Below are 17245 nucleotides of genomic sequence, written 5' to 3'. Positions count from 1 at the left end.
CTCGCTATGATTATGGGAGCTTAAAAGTAGAGTGAGCCAGTTACACACTTTCAATGTCGATGCTGTCATATGGCAACAATTTCAATTAATTGTCACTTTGCATTGGTCCTGATATGGCATGGTATTTGGATTTCGGAGTGCAACAATATCGGGTAAGGGCCGTCGTGTCTAGTTCGGAAGCAAAACTTTCACAATCAGACTCAGAAGTTAACAAGCTAGCCTGCTCGCTAGCTAGATTGCTTGGGCTGCTGTCTCAAGGAGGCAGACCGGAATCTTGTTAGGACAGCCTGTGAGGACACCGCACCAATCTGACGTGGTAGTCCCGTGTAGTTCAGTTGGCAGAGTATGGAGCTTGCAATGTCATGGTTGTAGGTTCTTTTTCCAATGGTGACCAGTATGAAAATGTATTGAGTAAAGTGCATCAGGGTAAATTATTCCCTGCCTATGTTCTGCCAGGTTTTGGGAATTAATAAACTAATTCATTAATATTTTGATCAGTTAAAGCCAGGCACTTGCTTGATTTATGTTTATCTAGTGCAGTGGCAGCAGTAAAGAGCAAAGTCATTCTTGTCTCTGACAACAGTATGTTTTCCCTGTGTGACTGTACTAGGCTGTGTGAATAGGCTATTTAATTAACGCAAACATGTTCAGTCAAGTGAAGAAGTCTTTCGTACACTTAGCGTCACTGCAAGCTGAGGACCTATCTGAAATAAACATATACAGTTGAAGTTGGAAGTTTACATATACTTAGGTTGGAGTCATTAAAACTTGTTTTTCAACCACTCCACAAATGTCTTGTTAACACACTAGTTTTGGCAAGTCTGCTAGGCAGCCGTCATACCGTTCCTGATGCGTTCTGTCTCCTAGAGGTGAACTTACTTTGGTGCAAAAAGTGCAAATCAATCACAGAACAGCAAAGGACCTTGTGAAGATGCTGGAGGAAACGGGTACACAAGTATCTATATCCACAGTAAAACGAGTCATATATCAACTAACCTGAAAGGCTGCTCAGCAAGGAGGAAGCCACAAAAAAAACTCCATGAAAAAGCCAGACTACGGTTTGCATCTTTACATGGGGACAAAGATTGTACTTTTTGGAGAAATGTCCTCTTGTCTGATGAAACAAAAATAGAACTGTTTGGCCATAATGACCATCATTATGTTTGGAGGAAAAGGGGGAGGCTTGCAAGCCAAAGAACCCCATCCCAACCGTGAAGCACAGGGGTGGCAGCATCATGGTGTGGGGGTGCTTTGCTGCAGGATGAACTGGTGCACTTCACAAAATAGATGGCATCATGAGGTAGGAAAATTGTGGATATATTGAAGCAACATCTCAAGACATCAGTCAGGAAGTTAAAGCTTTGTCTCAAATGGGCCTTCCAAATGAACAATGACCCCAAGCATACTTCCAAAGTTGTGGCAAAATGGCTTAAGGACAACAAAGTAAATTTATTGGAGTGGCCATCACAAAGCCCTGACCTCAATCCTATAGAACATTTGTGGGCAGAACTGTAAAAGTGTGTTCGAGCAAGGAGGCCAACAAACCTGACTCAGTTACACCAGCTCTGTCAGGAGGAATGGGCCAAAATTCACCAAACTTATTGTGGGAAGCTTGTGGAAGGCTACCCACAATTATTGACCCAAGTTAAACAATTTAAAGGCAATGCTACCAAATACTAATTGAGTGTATGTAAACTTCTGACCCACTGGGAATGTGGTGAAAGAAATAAAAGCTGAAAACATTCTCCCTACTATTATTCTGACACTTCACATTCTTAAAATAAAGTGATCCTAACTGACCTAAGACAGGGAATTTTTACTTGGATTAAATGTTAGGAATTGTGAAAACTGAGTTTAAATGTATTTGGCTAAGGTGTATGTAAACTTCTGTCTTCAACTGTACATTGTACTTATCATTGCTAATGTGAAATATGAGCTTTTTTTATGCTTGAAATAACTCCTCCCATATTCTTTACAAATGTTATATTATCTAAATTTCATTGAGGCAGAGATGTTTCTTCTCAGCATTTAAGCACAACTCATCTTGAAGGTTCCGGCAGTTGCATTTCATCAACACTAGGGGGCAGTGTTGTATAGTCCTGTGCTTGTATCTCAAATTATGTAAATCAAATCCTAGTAATCGATTCTCAACTCAAGTTTGTCTGGTTTTACAGACCCTGTCTTTACTTTGTTACTACAACCTCTCCAGCGTTTCTCTCATCTTATCAAGTAGCATAAGCTGCCATATGTTGTCTAATGGTATAGAAGACCCATTCTCATTGAAAAGCAGGTCTAGGACGCAGGTGATGTGCCCTATTTATATGCTTTCCGTTTTAGTTTAATTTTTACGTCTTTCAGTTTTGTACACCAGCTTGAAATGGCTAAAAATACAATATTTTTGGTTATGGAAAATATATTTCACAGCGGTTTAAATGGTACAATGATACTATACTTGCTTGTTTTATTACTGAGATTGAAATAAGGTGCGATTTCTGCGTAGTGCATCTTTATTAACACTTATCTTAACCATTTCAAATTCAACCAAGGATGGTTGGAAGTGGCCAGAGGCTTTTTCTTATTTGTTTTCTTCACATGACTAACAATCTATGGACACATTTACCCACTGATAATAAGTCAATCGTTTGTGAGATTAAAGTGTTTTGGACATAACTCAAATGTGTGACGGGTGCTTTTACTTTAAAGAAAAGAGTTCTAAACAGTTTTTCTGCAGATCTTGATTTCTTTGAATGCAGTTTGTCTATTTTGCTTAACGTTTAATGCAATATGAATTCAAGATAAGTGTATCATGAGTAAATAAAGTTGAAACAACCAGGTATTTGCTCTCCAGTCCCTCATTGGATGATGACCCATCTCCTTACTCCTACGGCCATAACCATGGACCCTCACACTCCCACCGTCATGTCCGAGACTGCCAGCCCGTTGTCCATGGCAACGTCGCCCACCAGACCTGGCCCGCCAGCAACCACACTGGGGTGCCCGCGGCTGAGTCCAAAGTCTTCATCTCTGACGTCCCTGGCACAACCCGATGGGTCACAGGTCAGTGGAGGAAATATACATTTTGAAAATACCCCTACAATTACCCCATTTGAATTCTTTATGGCAAAATGTACTATTTTTGTTTCCATATCTATTCAACAGTTTTAAACACCATACCATTACAATATTAGGCTTTTGTCATGAAAAGATTTCCTCCCTGCCACAGGTGACATTGCAGTGGTCCACGACCCACTGAGGACAGTGTCTGTGCTGGAGCCGAGGGGGTGCGGGGTGAACCAGCGGGAGGCGGTGGAGGAAACGGCTAACGTCGCCAGGTGTCTCTATGCCCAGAATGGAGGGTTCTTTGGTACTAGCACTGGGGAGTGTTTGGGGAATGTAGTCAGTGACGGGGTGCAAGTGAGGGACAGCCGAGGGGAGCAGAATGCCCAGTTTGGCATCAGGAGGGACGGTACACTGTTTTTTGGGAAAGAGCTGCCGGTCTTGTAAAATTTCCTTCTCAATCTCTCTCTACTCAATTTGAGCTCCATTTGTGGTTTTAATATCTAACATAATTTTTTCTAGACAAATGCTGTCAAGGCTTGTAGTTGAGTTTGTGGAACACTGATCCTGTTATCATAAAATATGAAGTTCTTATGTTTATAACCCTATCGCGTAATATGACGTCTACTTTGGAACATAACCAATTAGATTAGAACGGGACTCCCTGTTCCCTGGAGAAGTGTTGTGTTGACCTGTCAGTCATTCTGTGTAGAGTAATGGCTCTAACTTGGAATGTTCCTGTTACCCAGATAAGGGTGTTTACGTTCATGCACGTTTGATGGGAAAAATAAGAGCAGTGAAAAAGCAGTGGTCCTTGAACCAATAAAACCAGCCACCTGGAACAGACGGCTGCTTGGTTGTTGTGGCGTGGCTGAAGTAATATTGTATGGGCAGACTCACCAAAGCATTCAATGTGTCCAATGTGCCCCCCCCCCCCCCCCGCCTGAGGGCTGTCAACACTAAGATATTTAACTGTCACAAACTGAAGTATAAACATTTCTTGTGGAAGCCAACAAAGCTAGCCAGGTGAAAAAATAAATATTTTACCTTTATTTAACTAGGCAAGTCAGTTAAGAACAAATTCTTACTTTCAATGACAGCCCACTGTTCCTAGGCTAACTGCCTGTTCAGGGGCAGAACAACAGATTTGGTCCTTGTCAGTAACCTTTTGGTTACTAGTCCAACGCTCTAACCACTAGGCTACCCTGATGTGTACAGAGATTTAGGATGCACTTGAGCTTTTGGCTGCCTTTTAGAAATATTTTATCTCACTAGATTGCTGAATGTACCCTTTTTAACATGAGTATCGAAGTATGTGCTCTCATGACCACATTGTTCCACAGTTGGTTATTCCTTTCTTGAGATGGCACTGGATGATGTTATTTACTTTTTCCTCATTTTTGTCCCTGATTTTCCCTCTTTACATCCCTGTTTCTCTACTTTTTTCCCTCAAGTTATCTCTCTGATGAGGCCAACCCCATTGTGCAGTTGGTCAGTGGGGTGGTGTGGCTGCTCCGAGACAGCCAGGTCTACATTAACCAGAGCATAGATGCTGAGTGAGCAAGGAGACAGGTCGCTACTGAAGGATACTGAGGATGTCTTCAACTTAGCCATACTTACTTAAAATGCTAGAGGTATGTAGTTAGTTAGTATTGACATCTTTTAATATTACTTTAGGTAAAGTCTCCCATTAAGTGGAGGTCTAGCATCGGCTTCCTCAACCATTAGATTAGGAAGTAAAAAGCAGGACTGGCCTTACGTTAGCACTTAGCGGTAACTTTGTCCTAGACTTGATGTAGAAATCTGTTTTTGGCTTCACATCACTCATATAACATGGCCATTTAAAACAGAGTTGTCATAATACACAATAAAAAATACATTTAGAAATATGAAGAGAAATTTCCTGTGGCACAATTCACTAACGCGTATGGTGAAACACTGTTTGCCCATTCTGGCTAAGTTAAAACAACAATGATGTATTCTATCAAATTCAGCCAGTATGCTTCAATTACATTTTCATGCATTTGATTCCGCAGGGACTTTCCGCCATTTTGTGGACATGATGTCGGCCAGGACAGCGGTTGGTCACGATGAGGAGGGGAAACGGATCCTGTCTTTTATTTAACTAGGCAAGTCAGTTAAGAACAAATTCTTATTTTCAATGACGGCCTACGAACAGTGGGTTAACTGCCTGTTCAGGGGCAGAACGACAGATTTGCCCCCACATCTCATTCCCCCCCCCCCCCCCCCCCCCCCCAATAGATTTTTCATAGACCAGAGCCTGAGGGCTGTCAACACTAAGATATTTAACTGTCACAAACTGAAGTATAAACATTTCTTGTGGAAGCCAACAAAGCTAGCCAGGTGAAAAAATAAATATTTTACCTTTTATTTAACTAGGCAAGTCAGTTAAGAACAAATTCTTACTTTCAATGATGGCCTAGGAACAGTGGGCTAACTGCCTGTTCAGGGGCAGAACAACAGATTTGTACCTTGTCAGCTCGGGGATTTGAACTTGCAACCTTCTGGTTACTAGTCCAACGCTCTAACCACTAGACTACCCTGCCTGTTCCACATAGACGGACAGAGGGACCGCAGAGGGTAAAAATGTAAAAGGGGGGGGGGGGGGGGGGGGGTGGTAGAAAAAGGGTGGAAAATAATACCGGTGTAATTGGTTGAGGGGGAAGTGGAAAGAGGATTGTGGGAGACAAAGGGAATACAGTGGGAGAGAGAGAATGCGTGGTCAAAGTGAAACAATGCAGGTTGGACAATGCAGGTTTGATAGGAGACAGAAGTGGGGTCATTTAGGCATATGAAAGGAGATAGGGCTAAGTAATAAGGCTCTGATCAATTCTATTGATCTGGCTTTCTCTGCACCGGTGCAATGAACAAATGACCTCATTGACCTAGAGATTCATGAGTTTGTTAAAGAAATGGCTTTGAAAAGACCACAAGGGGACATGTATGTTCATGTCCATGGCCTCTCCACTCAATATCAGGCCATATAAAGTCAATAAATCGTATCTAGTCAGCACAGTCTCTCGGTGCATATCAGACCAACCACTGACCGTCTCCAATGAATTGACCTTATTTTTCACCCAATCGACATTGCTTCAGAAATCCTTATGGATTTGTTTTGCATGAAATGCATGCACCTTTCTCCTATATGGCCTTATGGTACTGTACTACTAGTGGTGTTGTACCAACTGTTCATTCCTCTCTAGCATGACTCTTTGGGAGTTGGCACATTTTCTGAAAGGTCAGGGGGTCATCAACGCCATCAACCTGGATGGGGGTGGTTCCTCCACTTACGTGGCAAATGGCTCATTGACCTGCTACCCCTCAGACCACTGGTAAGCCAAACAGAGAGCTTAGGTCACATGTTCATTGCAATAACATTACAAGGTTTATGTAGCTGCTTTTTGTGACTTTTTTATTTTAGTCAAATGTTGTTGCTGTTTGACACACTGCAATTTCTATTCATGATAGTCATTCTCTCACCTGCTTTCTTTGTCTCCATGTTCCCCATCTCGTCTATCGGTTCCCTCCTTCAGTGTCTCAGACCCCATGTGGTGCTGCCCTCAGCGGGTCTCCACCATCCTGTGTGTCCACCATCCTGTGTGTCCACCATCCTGTGTGTCCACCAGCCCCAGTGCCAGCCTGAGGACTGCAGCGGTCACGGGATGTACATCGATGGGCACTGCCAATGCCAGGAGGGCTGGAGTGGGACTGGCTGTGACAACCTGGTGTGCCAACTGCCCGCCTGCGGTGCCCACGGTGTCTGTACACAGGGTGAGTGATGACTGGTGAGGAGTGGGTACAGTTGTTCTCTCTTGTGTTCTGAACAAGCTCGGAGGTCACAATGAAATGCCTCTTGTCTCTTTCTTTATCTATTCTTTCTCCTCTTTCTTATCTCATTTCTCTCCTGGTGCAGATGGCTGTGCGTGTGATGCTGGATGGAGAGGGGAGAACTGCGGCCAAGGTAATCAGCCGCTCTCTCTTTCTGGCTTGGTTTGTTTACACAACAAGTCAGTAATTTCCCCTGGTGTGAAACATGTTGCTTGTCCCCAGGACCCTATGATTTGTGAAGAATGTACTCTGTCGAGCTTTGGCAATTACGATTGGTAGTTATAACGTCCACATTCCAGGGCAGTACTTTAACACCTCCTAGCCCAAACCCCAAGGTCCTATAATACACTCCTTACTTTCCTGACCAAACCTGTATCCTACCTAAAACTTTATACAGTGAGGTCATGTCCTCATATCCTGTAATACTCCCTCCAAAATTGACAGTATCTGACCATCCACCGATAACAGCTTACTTGTGTCTTAACTTATTTTATCTCTCTCTAAGTGTGTGATTTGGGTTTCTATGGTGACGGCTGCACTAACGGGGGCTCGTGTGACCCTGTTTACGGTGGCTGCAGCTGCCCCATTGGTTTCCATGGTGAATCCTGTGAACAAGGTGTGTTTATACATGGGTGTGTGTACTGCTAGTAGTGTGGCAGGATAAGTGTGTAACCCTGCTTGATTGGTGTACACCTAACAACCTTGTATGATCCTCCAAAGCAAATTCGTAATCCCCTCTCAATCTCTAATTTCTCTTTCCCATTCCCCGACATTCCCTCACCTGTTTCGATAATGGCACCTTGGCACACTTCCAATGTTATGCCTTATTCCCAGTCTCACAAGGATAACGGTGATCAACAAAAGCTTTCCCAGTGGTCCGGCTAGAACATTCCCTCTCTGTACGAGTTTTGCCAATAGTCTCGCTTCAAATCTCTGAATGAACAGCTGGAACGCATTAGCCCTAATAGGCTAAGCCTACGTTACATCACTTCCTTGGTCCTCTGATGACCAAATCCTGGACTGAATACCTTTTGCTTTGGAGATTAAATGAAGCTATTGTTGAAGTCGTATTGTCTGTCAGAGCCTTTTCACTCTTCATGAACATCATTGCTGTAGTTCCCATGTATTATGGACTAGTTATACGTGTATATGTGACAATTACATATGGTGAACAGTATCTTCAAATCCCTTAGAAGGTCTAGGAAACCGAAACATTGGTACTAACTAACCCCTGATGTTGCAAGCTAGAGCAGTGGTTTTCAGGAAGGAAGTTTCTTAACTTTAAAGCTTTATTGTATTTTCCAGTGACATCTCATCCTGTTTCCTTGGTGTCTCTTACATCCCTTCCTGTGTTCCCCTCCCCACACAGTGGTATGGGACCACCCGTAACACCCGCTCCTGCTCTGAGCACTATTAGTTGCAGTAAACGGATCACAACATACTGCATAAAGAGGTTACAAGCCTCTTCAAGATGTCTGCACCTCTAAAGAGTACTAATAGTTTCATAGTTGTCATCCTGTAAAGTGTGTTGTACAGTATGTGGACCACTTCATTCAAAGCCTGCTAGCATAGGTTTTCTGTTTTATTGGTTCCCCATCATTACATGGTACAGACATTCAGGATATGTTTCAGTTGGCTGTATGTAGTCTAGGGCTGCCCCCAACAACAACAAAAATATTGTTTGACCGACGTCGTCTGTACCTTCGACCAATCGATTGGTTCGATATTTTTAAACGTGTATTTTTCCATATAGACACATCATATGTATTTTGATAAAATCAACTGTATGCATTGAGCTTGTCTGACACTTTAAGCTCACTGTTTGATTAAATAAGACGCAAATGACTCTAGAGGGAGCCAGAGATCTAGATAACCAGAAGAAAAACCTTAAAAAGAAAAACCTTAACCTGACCTTTTTCAGATTCTGCCATTGTTCTCCTGAAGTTGCCGGTAATAGGCTGCACGAGGAGTCGGCAACCTTTTTTTCATGTGGAATGCCAATTTATCTTACCATATCTACCGATCTGTGTGCCAGTTATGGTTTTCATATGCACATTTATAATAATGTTTTATTTCAATCATTGTCATGTGGTTAATCAAAATTATATCTAAATTCAAATGATAAAAACCTTAAAAGTAACTTCTATTGCCATTGGTCAACTATGCAATGAACTTGAAACATTGTATTAATTTGGGTCTGGTCTGAAGCTTGCTCTTTTCAAACTTGCAACATTGTATAAAATATTCTGGGCCCTCTGTTTCAGGCTCCTGTGAGCTCTGGACAGACACAGCTGTAGGCTATTTGCGCAAGTGATAGGAAGCAGTGCTTGACTTGGGCAGGAGCTCACTGGAGCTGAGTACCGACACCTCAAATTTCCTACTGCTTGAGCTCCAGCACCCAGAATGAGACCAGGACCTATTTCAGTCCAAGTCAACCACTGATGAGAAGTAATCAGGTAGGCCTATTCAATGACGTTTCCACTGGATCAGAGCATGACATTTTTCCATTCACACTGAGTTGTATTCAGAAGGGAGAGAGCTGGAAAGATGTTTCAAATATATTGAGGGACTATAGTCATTCTCAATGCATGTAAAAATACTTTGTTTGCTTGCTGTTCGAGGTGAAAACATTACTTTGAGAAGCTCCACCACAGTGGTGGTTAAGCCAATCAGAAATACTATCAGATCCCCAAATGGGCACATTTATATGCTTAAAGTTGTCCGCAGGCCAGGTAGCCTATAGGTCTACTTCTAAGCGTAATCAGGTGCACGTCCTTACTCAACATTGACAGGAGCGCTCCAAACAAAAGACAGTGACTAAATTGACCGAACTTGTAAATGGGTTGAAATAAACCAAAACTTGTTCCTCACAAGTGTTGCATAGGTTGTGCGCTCTGCAAACAATGTGTCCACTCCGACAATGAGAACGCTAAAAGGAATAATATATTGAATGCATTAATAGAAATGACCGTAGCCGAACAAACATTGTAGATTAGCAATTAATGGCAAATGTACAAATGGTGATCTATGTAATGAGAAATTGATATACACTAACAATCAAACACAAACAAATGAAGTTATGAAACAATGAATGTGCACAAATTGGTGGAAGAGCGCATTCTGGAGAGAGAAGTGCATCTGGGTGCTTCGTGGTCAATCCGAAGTCTGCATTGGCCATGCAGTATTTACGGAGATACGGCCTGTGCAGAAGTCAGGGCATTCATACTACTTCCACTTCACGGTGAGTTTGTGTTTAGACAGGATGTAACGCTCCCATCAACCGTCAACCAATCATGTCAATGTGGAGCTTATACAGAGCCCTCCACATTGTTACATTTGTCAGGTACGTGGCCTCTCCGTGCCTCCGGAGGCACCGTAAATTGCCTCACACCCTCCATACGGAGTCTCCGACCACATTTTCGGATCAAACATAAATTGACTTAGTCTAAGCCACCTTTTAGTCTAGTCTTAGTCGACCAACAGCCTGTCGACTAATTGGGGTCAGCCCTAATGTAGTCGTCCTGTGTGTCTAGTGTTATGTTTTTTCGTTGTAGTACAAATCAGGAAGGTTTATCTCTGAGATGATCTCAACTGTCCCAGCACACCCAGACTCATTTCCCTTCCATGTATTACCTCATTTTTTATTTTATTTATTTTACCTTTATTTAACCAGGCAAGTCAGTTAAGAACAAATTCTTATTTTCAATGACAGCCTGGGAACAGTGGGTTAACTGCCTGTTCAGGGGCAGAACGACAGATTTGTACCTTGTCAGCTCGGGGGTTTGAACTCGCAACCTTCCGGTTACTAGTCCAACGCTCTAACCACTAGGCTACCCTGTCGCCCCATTTCATCTCTTCCCCTCTCTTGTTCCTGTCTGTCATTTTACCTCCCTCCTTGTTCGTTACTTGTTGGCCTTGCTTTCTCAATTCAAAGGGCTTTATTGGCATGGGAAACATGTTAACATTGCCAAAGAAAGTGAAATAGATCATCAAAAATAAACACTGAACATTACACTCTCAAAAGTTCCAAAGGAATAGACATTTCAAATGTCATATGACTACATACAGTTGTAACGATATGCAAATTTGGTGAAGTACAAAAGGGGCCTTACTCGATAGCAAGGCTATGCTCACATAGTCAAAGCTTTCCTTCATTTTGGGTCAGTCACGGGGGTCAGGTATTTTGCCACCAGGTATTCTGCCATTCTAGTTTGTGCTTTTTTTATTTTTTATTACTTGACACATTGGAAATGTATTTTTGTTTTCTCATGTGGTTGGGTCTGATTGTGTTGGACCAACTTGCTTAGGGGACTTGTGTTAATTTCTCTGTAGGTGATTGCTTTGTTATGGAAGGTTTGGGAATCACTCACTGTCGGTCTTCCCCTCCCTTACTCTGCTGGTTGTGTCGCAATGTAGGGCATAGCAGGGATGTGTTCATGAGCTCTCGTCAACTCTGATGTATGACAGGCACGTGCAGACTGGAATCTCACTCCTCAGCACACCACATTGTTTATCTCAGTGCATCACACAGAGATAGTGGATCACACTATCTCTGCTATTTACTCTAGTTCTATGTTGGTGGTGTTTTTATGTGTGGGGGTTGGAACATATCAACGCAACACTACACTGACTCATTCCCTCTGACTTTCTCGTGTGTTATAACTCACCCCCTCCCGCAGTCCTTCATCCCATGTCCTCTAAGGTTGATCGCCCCTTTCAGTCTCAATGTAGCCCAGCACAGTGCTCCTTATCAGAATGATGAGCTGACTGGCCCTCACCATCTACTGATTGCCTGGCTGCCACTCACAGCACACGTGCAGGAGTTTAAAATATTTAGACCCCTGTGAAAGAGGTGGGGGGCTTAGTCTGGTCATGTTGGGATGTATGTCACAAACTAGAGTAACCCTAAAAAATCCCCAGTCCTCTACATATTTATATATTTCAAGTTTAATTTCTTAATAGCTTGTTTACACTAGTATGTAAATGTACAGTGCCTTCAGAAAGTATTCATACCCATTAACTTATTCCATATTTTGTTGTTATAGCCTGTCTTCAAACAGGGTTGAATATATTTTTTGGGGTGACCCATCTACACCCAATCCCCCATAATGACAAAGTGAAAACTTGTTTGTAGACATTTTTGCTAAAATGTTTTTTGTTAAATTCAGAAATATTTCATTTACATAAGTATTCACACCTGTGAGTCAATACTTTGTAAAAGCATCTTAGTCTCTAAGCTTTCCACACCTGGATTGTACAACATTTGCCATTTTAATTTCAAAAGTGTAAGTCAGCCACATTCACCATCTTCTTCATAAGCAACTCCTGTGTAGAATTGGCATTGTGTTTTAGGTTATTGTCCTGTTGAAAGGAGAATTAATCTTCCAAGTGGCGCTGTGGTCTAAGACACTGCGTCTCAGTGCAAGAGGTGTCACTACAGTCCCTGGTTCAAATCAGGGGTGTATCACATCCGGCTGTGATTGGGAGTCCCATATGGTGGCGTGTAATTGGTCCACTGGTTTGGCCAGGGCAGGCCGTCATTGAAAATAAGAATTTGTGCTTAACTGACTTGTTTACTGCCAAGAGCGCGAAAAGCTTTCTCTCAACCAGCTTCATGTGGTAGTCACCTGGAATGCATTTCAATTAACAGCTGCCTGTTAATTGACAGCTCATTTGTGGAATTTCTTTCCTTCTCAATTCATTTGAGCCAATCAGTTGTGTTGTGACAAGGGGGGTATATAGAAGATAGCCCTATTTGGTAAAATACCAAGTCCAGCTCAAATAAGCGAAGAGAAATGACAGTCCCATCATTACTTTAAGACATGAAGGTCAGTCAGTACGTAAAATTTCAAGTGCAGTCGCAAAAACCGTCAAGCGCCATGAGGACCGCCAAAGGAATGGAAGACCCAGAGTTACCTCTGCTGCAGAGGTTACATTCATTAGACTTACCAGCCTCAGAAATTGCAGCCCAAATAAATGCTTCACAGAGTTCAAGTAACAGACATCTCAACATAAAGTGTTCAAAGGAGACTGTGAACCAGGGCTTCATGGTCAAATTGCTGCAAAGAAACCACTACTAAAGGACACCAATAAGAAGAAGAGACTTGCTTGGGCCAATAAACACGAGCAATGGACATTACTGGTGAAAATCTGTCCTTTGGTCTGGAGTCTAAATGGGAGATTTTTGGTTCCAACCGCCGTGTCTTTGTGAAACGCGGTGTGGGTGAACGGACGATCTCCGCATGTGTATTTTACCACAGTAAAGCATGGGAGGAGGTGTGATGGTGCTTTGCTGGTGACACTGATTTATTTCAAATTCAAGACACACTTAACTAGTTTAATTTAAAAAATGTATCTCACTCTATTTTAGAACGTCTACTCATTCAAGGGCTTTCCTTTATTTGTACTATTTTCTACATTGTAGAATAATAGTGAAGACATCAAAACTATGAAAAAACACATACGGAATCATGTAGTAACCAAAAGTGCCACACAAATCAAAATATATTTGAGATGCTTCAAATAGCCACCCTTTGCCTTGACAGCTTTGCACACTCTTGGCATTCTCTCAACCAGCTTCATCTGGAATGCTTTTCCAATCGTCTTGAAGGAGTTCCCACATATGCTGAGCACTTGTTGGCTGCTTTTCCTTCACTCTGTTGTCCAACTCATCAATCTCAACTTGGTTGAGGTCGGGGGATTGTGGAGGCCAGGTCATCTGATGCAGCTCTCCTTCTTGGTAAAATAGCCCTTACACCGCCAGGAGGTGTGTCATTGTCCTGTTGAAAAACAAATGATAGTCCCATTAAGGACAAACCAGATGGGATGGAGTATCGCTGTGGTAGCCATGCTGGTTAAGTGTGTCTTGAATTTGAAATAAATCAGTGTCACCAGCAAAGCACCATCACACCATAACACCTCATCCTCCATGCTTTACTGTGGTAAAATACACATACGGAGATCGTCCGTTCACCCACACCGCGTTTCACAAAGACACGGCGGTTGGAACCAAAAATCTCCCATTTGGACTCCAGACCAAAGGACAGATTTTCACCAGTAATGTCCATTGCTCGTGTTTATTGGCCCAAGCAAGTCTCTTCTTATTATTGGTGTCCTTTAGTAGTGGTTTCTTTGCAGCAATTTGACCATGAAGCCCTGGTTCACAGTCTCCTTTGAACACTTTATGTTGAGATGTCTGTTACTTGAACTCTGTGAAGCATTTATTTGGGCTGCAATTTCTGAGGCTGGTAAGTCTAATGAATGTAACCTCTGCAGCAGAGGTAACTCTGGGTCTTCCATTCCTTTGGCGGTCCTCATGGCGCTTGACGGTTTTTGCGACTGCACTTGAAATTTTACGTACTGACTGACCTTCATGTCTTAAAGTAATGATGGGACTGTCATTTCTCTTCGCTTATTTGAGCTGGACTTGGTATTTTACCAAATAGGGCTATCTTCTATATACCCCCCTTGTCACAACACAACTGATTGGCTCAAATGAATTGAGAAGGAAAGAAATTCCACAAATGAGCTGTCAATTAACAGGCAGCTGTTAATTGAAATGCATTCCAGGTGACTACCTCATGAAGCTGGTTGAGAGAAAGCTTTTCGCGCTCTTGGCAGTCAAAGCAAAGGCTGGCTATTTTGAAGAATCTCAAATATAAAATATATTTTGAATTAACACTTATTTTTGGTTACTACATGATGTGTTACTTCATACTTTTGAGGTCTTCACTTTTCTACAATGTAGAAAATAATAAAAAGATAAAGAAAAACCCTTGAATGAGTAGGAGTTCTAAAACTTTTGACTGATATTTGAGAAAGAAAATTGTCTGGTGGAAAGCAGGGTTTTGCCTGTGCTAAGCTCCATTCTGTTTTTTTTTAAAAATTTTATCCTGAACAAGTCCCCCAGTTCTTAACTATTACAAGCATACCAATAAATTCATGCAGCCGCATGTATGCTTAAATGGAGTGGTGCTCAATGTGTTGTATTGGATTTGCCCCAAACATAACTATATTCAATTCAAAAGTGAATTGCTTTTCCACACATTCTGCAGTATTACTCTAGTGCCATGTTGCAAACATGATGCATGTTTTGGAATATTTCTATTCTGTACAGGCTTCATTCTTCTCACTCTGTCATTTAGGTTAGTATAGTGGAGTAACTACAATGTTGTTGATCCATCCTCAGTTTTCTCCTATCACAGCCATTCAACTCAACTGTGTTTTAAGGCCTCATGGTGAAATTCCTTAGCGGTTTCCTTCCTCTCCGGTAACTTAGGAAGGCAGCTGTATATTTGTAGACTGGGTGTATTGATACACAATCCAAAGTATAATTAATAGCGTCACCATGCTCAATGGGATATTCAATATGTACCTACCAATAGGTGCCCTTTGCGAGGCATTAGAAAACCTCTCCGGTCTTTGTGGGTGAATCTGTTTGAAATTCACTGCTCAACTGAGGGACCAATTATCTGTATGTGTTGAGGTAGTCATTCAAAAATCATGTTAAACACTTATTGCACAGAGTGAGTCCATGCAGCGTATGTGACTTGTTAAGCAAATCTTTACTACTGACCTTTAGGCTTGCCATAACAAAGGGGTCAAATACTTATTGACTCAAGACATTTCAGCTTTTCATTTGTAACAATTTCAAGAATCGTCATTTCACTTTGAAATTGTGTGTGTAGGCCAGTGACCATCTAATTGTCATCCATTTTAAATTCAGGCTGTAACACAACACTGTGTAAAAAGTTAAGTGGCTTGTATTTGCTTGAGGCCATGTTAAGGAATAACAAATAGTTGCATTTGTACTTTGATGGCTGTTTTTTCTTTTTTTACATCCTCTTTGCATTTTAGTCATTTCCTCTGTCCTCCATTTCAGCTGAGAGTCACAGCTAGTGCATTCAAACAAGGAAGCTGAAGTGACCATCTATAGTTGGTATGATAATGTGAGCATCGTAGTGGTGTGTGAGGATGAGACTTTAGACATGGAGAGTGGTTTCTGTAATTGCTGTTTATACTGTTTCCACAGCTGGCCATTGTCTTGCCAATCAGATGTTTGCAACATGGAGAGAGGAGGAGACACACAAATCCAAGCCTTATCTCTGAGTAAGTGCCAAAGGTCATATCAGCTGAACCCCCTCCCTGCTGTTAACCACCTACAAATCAATCTAACTGCCCTCCTCGCATGCACAGCCACGCTCCCTCCTTTGAATCCCTCTGTCGCTCTCCTATTGTAAATCAATGCAGATGACCATTGTGCAAAACACAACCATGCTATTTTTCACAGCTTGACTCTTGACAGAAATTCATAGTCATTTAATCAATAATATGTTATGCCTCGATGGTGTGACTAACAGTGTGTCCACTGCTATGTTTGATGTTCTAATATTTGAATGGACAAACAGTGCAGGGGCCATACGCATTTAACCCCTTACCTTTCATACACTAGTGAGGGATTGTTTTGAGTTGCTATGGTTTCTGCCAAGTGCTCTGTGGAGGGTTTTTCTCCACAATTGGAGTGGGAGGTTCAAGTTTGTTTATTCATTGCTCATCTTTCTCTGCCTTATTGCTCTTCAATTCCTCCTCCCGTTTTCACTCATCGTCCTACAAATGTTCCTTTTTGGGGAACATATCAATGAATCCTCTTCTGATAATGATAATAAAAGTGGGTTGGATTTGGATTGAATATGTACATTTTCCAAGCGCTCTACATGCCGCAAATACACAACTTCCAATGCTTAGCGCCCAACGTTTTCCATTTCCCATCTCGCCTGTTCTCGCTTCTCATCCCTCATCTCTCCCCAGGCAGCGCTTGCTCATTGTCACTGGCCTGTGGACCTTTTCTGCTGTTGGCCAGCCTGGTGGGTCACCTGATCAAGATGTGTCGGGGGTCCGCGGCTCACCACCCCGGCCGTGTGGACAACTCCTACGTTTCTCCGACAGAGATCAATGGTGGTGTGTGCGGTTCAGGGGTCAGAGGGAAAGGGTCGCAGCCCAACAGAGGAGTAATCGGGATGGAGGACTGACTCCCAGGATGAACTGTGGTCGTGTGCGCGCTGAGGGAGGGTGATGGGGGATGGGTGGGAGTGAGCCTACCCTGTTAGGACTGTCTGGAGAAGCTCTCTCTAACATACTGTAAAGAGGGGAGAAAGGTTTAGATAGAGAATGTGTTGCAATCAATAAAGGAGAGGAAGAGATGGAGCCAGGGATAGAGAAGGGCATAAAGAGGTCAGGGAGGGAGGGCTGACAAGGCCCTCGGATGTTTCACACTCTATCCCTATTTGAAAGAGGGCTATTTGTATTTTCCCTCCGGCTCATCACTCACCATCTCGTTATC

The 17245-nt window shown here is 42.4% G+C and overlaps 2 protein-coding genes across 6 annotated transcripts; both read left to right on the top strand.

Moving 5' to 3' along the window:
- The first annotated feature begins 3 nt into the window (after positions 1–3).
- Positions 4–5271, top strand: LOC110513923 (N-acetylglucosamine-1-phosphodiester alpha-N-acetylglucosaminidase). 4 transcript variants are annotated; one of them, XR_005041743.1, is made up of 5 exons: positions 4–152; positions 2849–3057; positions 3224–3364; positions 4512–4691; positions 5094–5271. XR_005041743.1 is itself a non-coding variant. In XM_036972186.1 (4 exons), exons 1-4 carry the CDS (start codon positions 70–72, stop codon positions 4604–4606), a joined length of 528 nt encoding a protein of 175 aa, XP_036828081.1. In that variant the 5' UTR covers positions 4–69; the 3' UTR covers positions 4607–5271. The 4 variants fall into 4 exon arrangements, 2 of the variants coding, with proteins under 2 accessions (XP_036828081.1, XP_021449243.2); XR_005041742.1 differs by having other exon boundaries at positions 3224–4691; XM_036972186.1 differs by having other exon boundaries at positions 4512–5271.
- Positions 5272–5678: 407 nt separating this feature from the next.
- LOC110513910 lies at positions 5679–17011 on the top strand. 2 transcript variants are annotated; one of them, XM_021593560.2, is made up of 6 exons: positions 5679–6410; positions 6612–6849; positions 6992–7039; positions 7412–7522; positions 15938–16014; positions 16714–17011. In XM_021593560.2, exons 1-6 carry the CDS (start codon positions 6283–6285, stop codon positions 16976–16978), a joined length of 867 nt encoding a protein of 288 aa, XP_021449235.2. In that variant the 5' UTR covers positions 5679–6282; the 3' UTR covers positions 16979–17011. The 2 variants fall into 2 exon arrangements, with proteins under 2 accessions (XP_021449235.2, XP_036828053.1); XM_036972158.1 differs by lacking the exon at positions 7412–7522.
- Positions 17012–17245: the final 234 nt, after the last annotated feature.

Source organism: Oncorhynchus mykiss, chromosome 3 (assembly GCF_013265735.2).
Source record: "Oncorhynchus mykiss isolate Arlee chromosome 3, USDA_OmykA_1.1, whole genome shotgun sequence".
NCBI lineage: Eukaryota > Metazoa > Chordata > Actinopteri > Salmoniformes > Salmonidae > Oncorhynchus > Oncorhynchus mykiss.
The sequence above is the reverse complement of the archived record's forward strand: the minus strand, read 5'-3'. Positions and strand labels throughout refer to the sequence as shown.

Coding starts and splice junctions, on each gene's coding strand:
- LOC110513910 (XM_021593560.2), top strand. CDS start 6,283: ATGACTCTTTGGGAGTTGGCACATTTTCTGAAAGGTCAGGGGGTCATC. Junction 6,850..6,991: donor CCACGGTGTCTGTACACAGG/GTGAGTGATGAC, acceptor CTCCTGGTGCAG/ATGGCTGTGCGTGTGATGCT. Junction 16,015..16,713: donor AATCCAAGCCTTATCTCTGA/GTAAGTGCCAAA, acceptor ATCTCTCCCCAG/GCAGCGCTTGCTCATTGTCA.
- LOC110513923 (XM_021593568.2), top strand. CDS start 70: ATGGCAACAATTTCAATTAATTGTCACTTTGCATTGGTCCTGATATGG. Junction 153..2,848: donor TCGGAGTGCAACAATATCGG/GTAAGGGCCGTC, acceptor TTTGCTCTCCAG/TCCCTCATTGGATGATGACC. Junction 3,058..3,223: donor CACAACCCGATGGGTCACAG/GTCAGTGGAGGA, acceptor TCCCTGCCACAG/GTGACATTGCAGTGGTCCAC.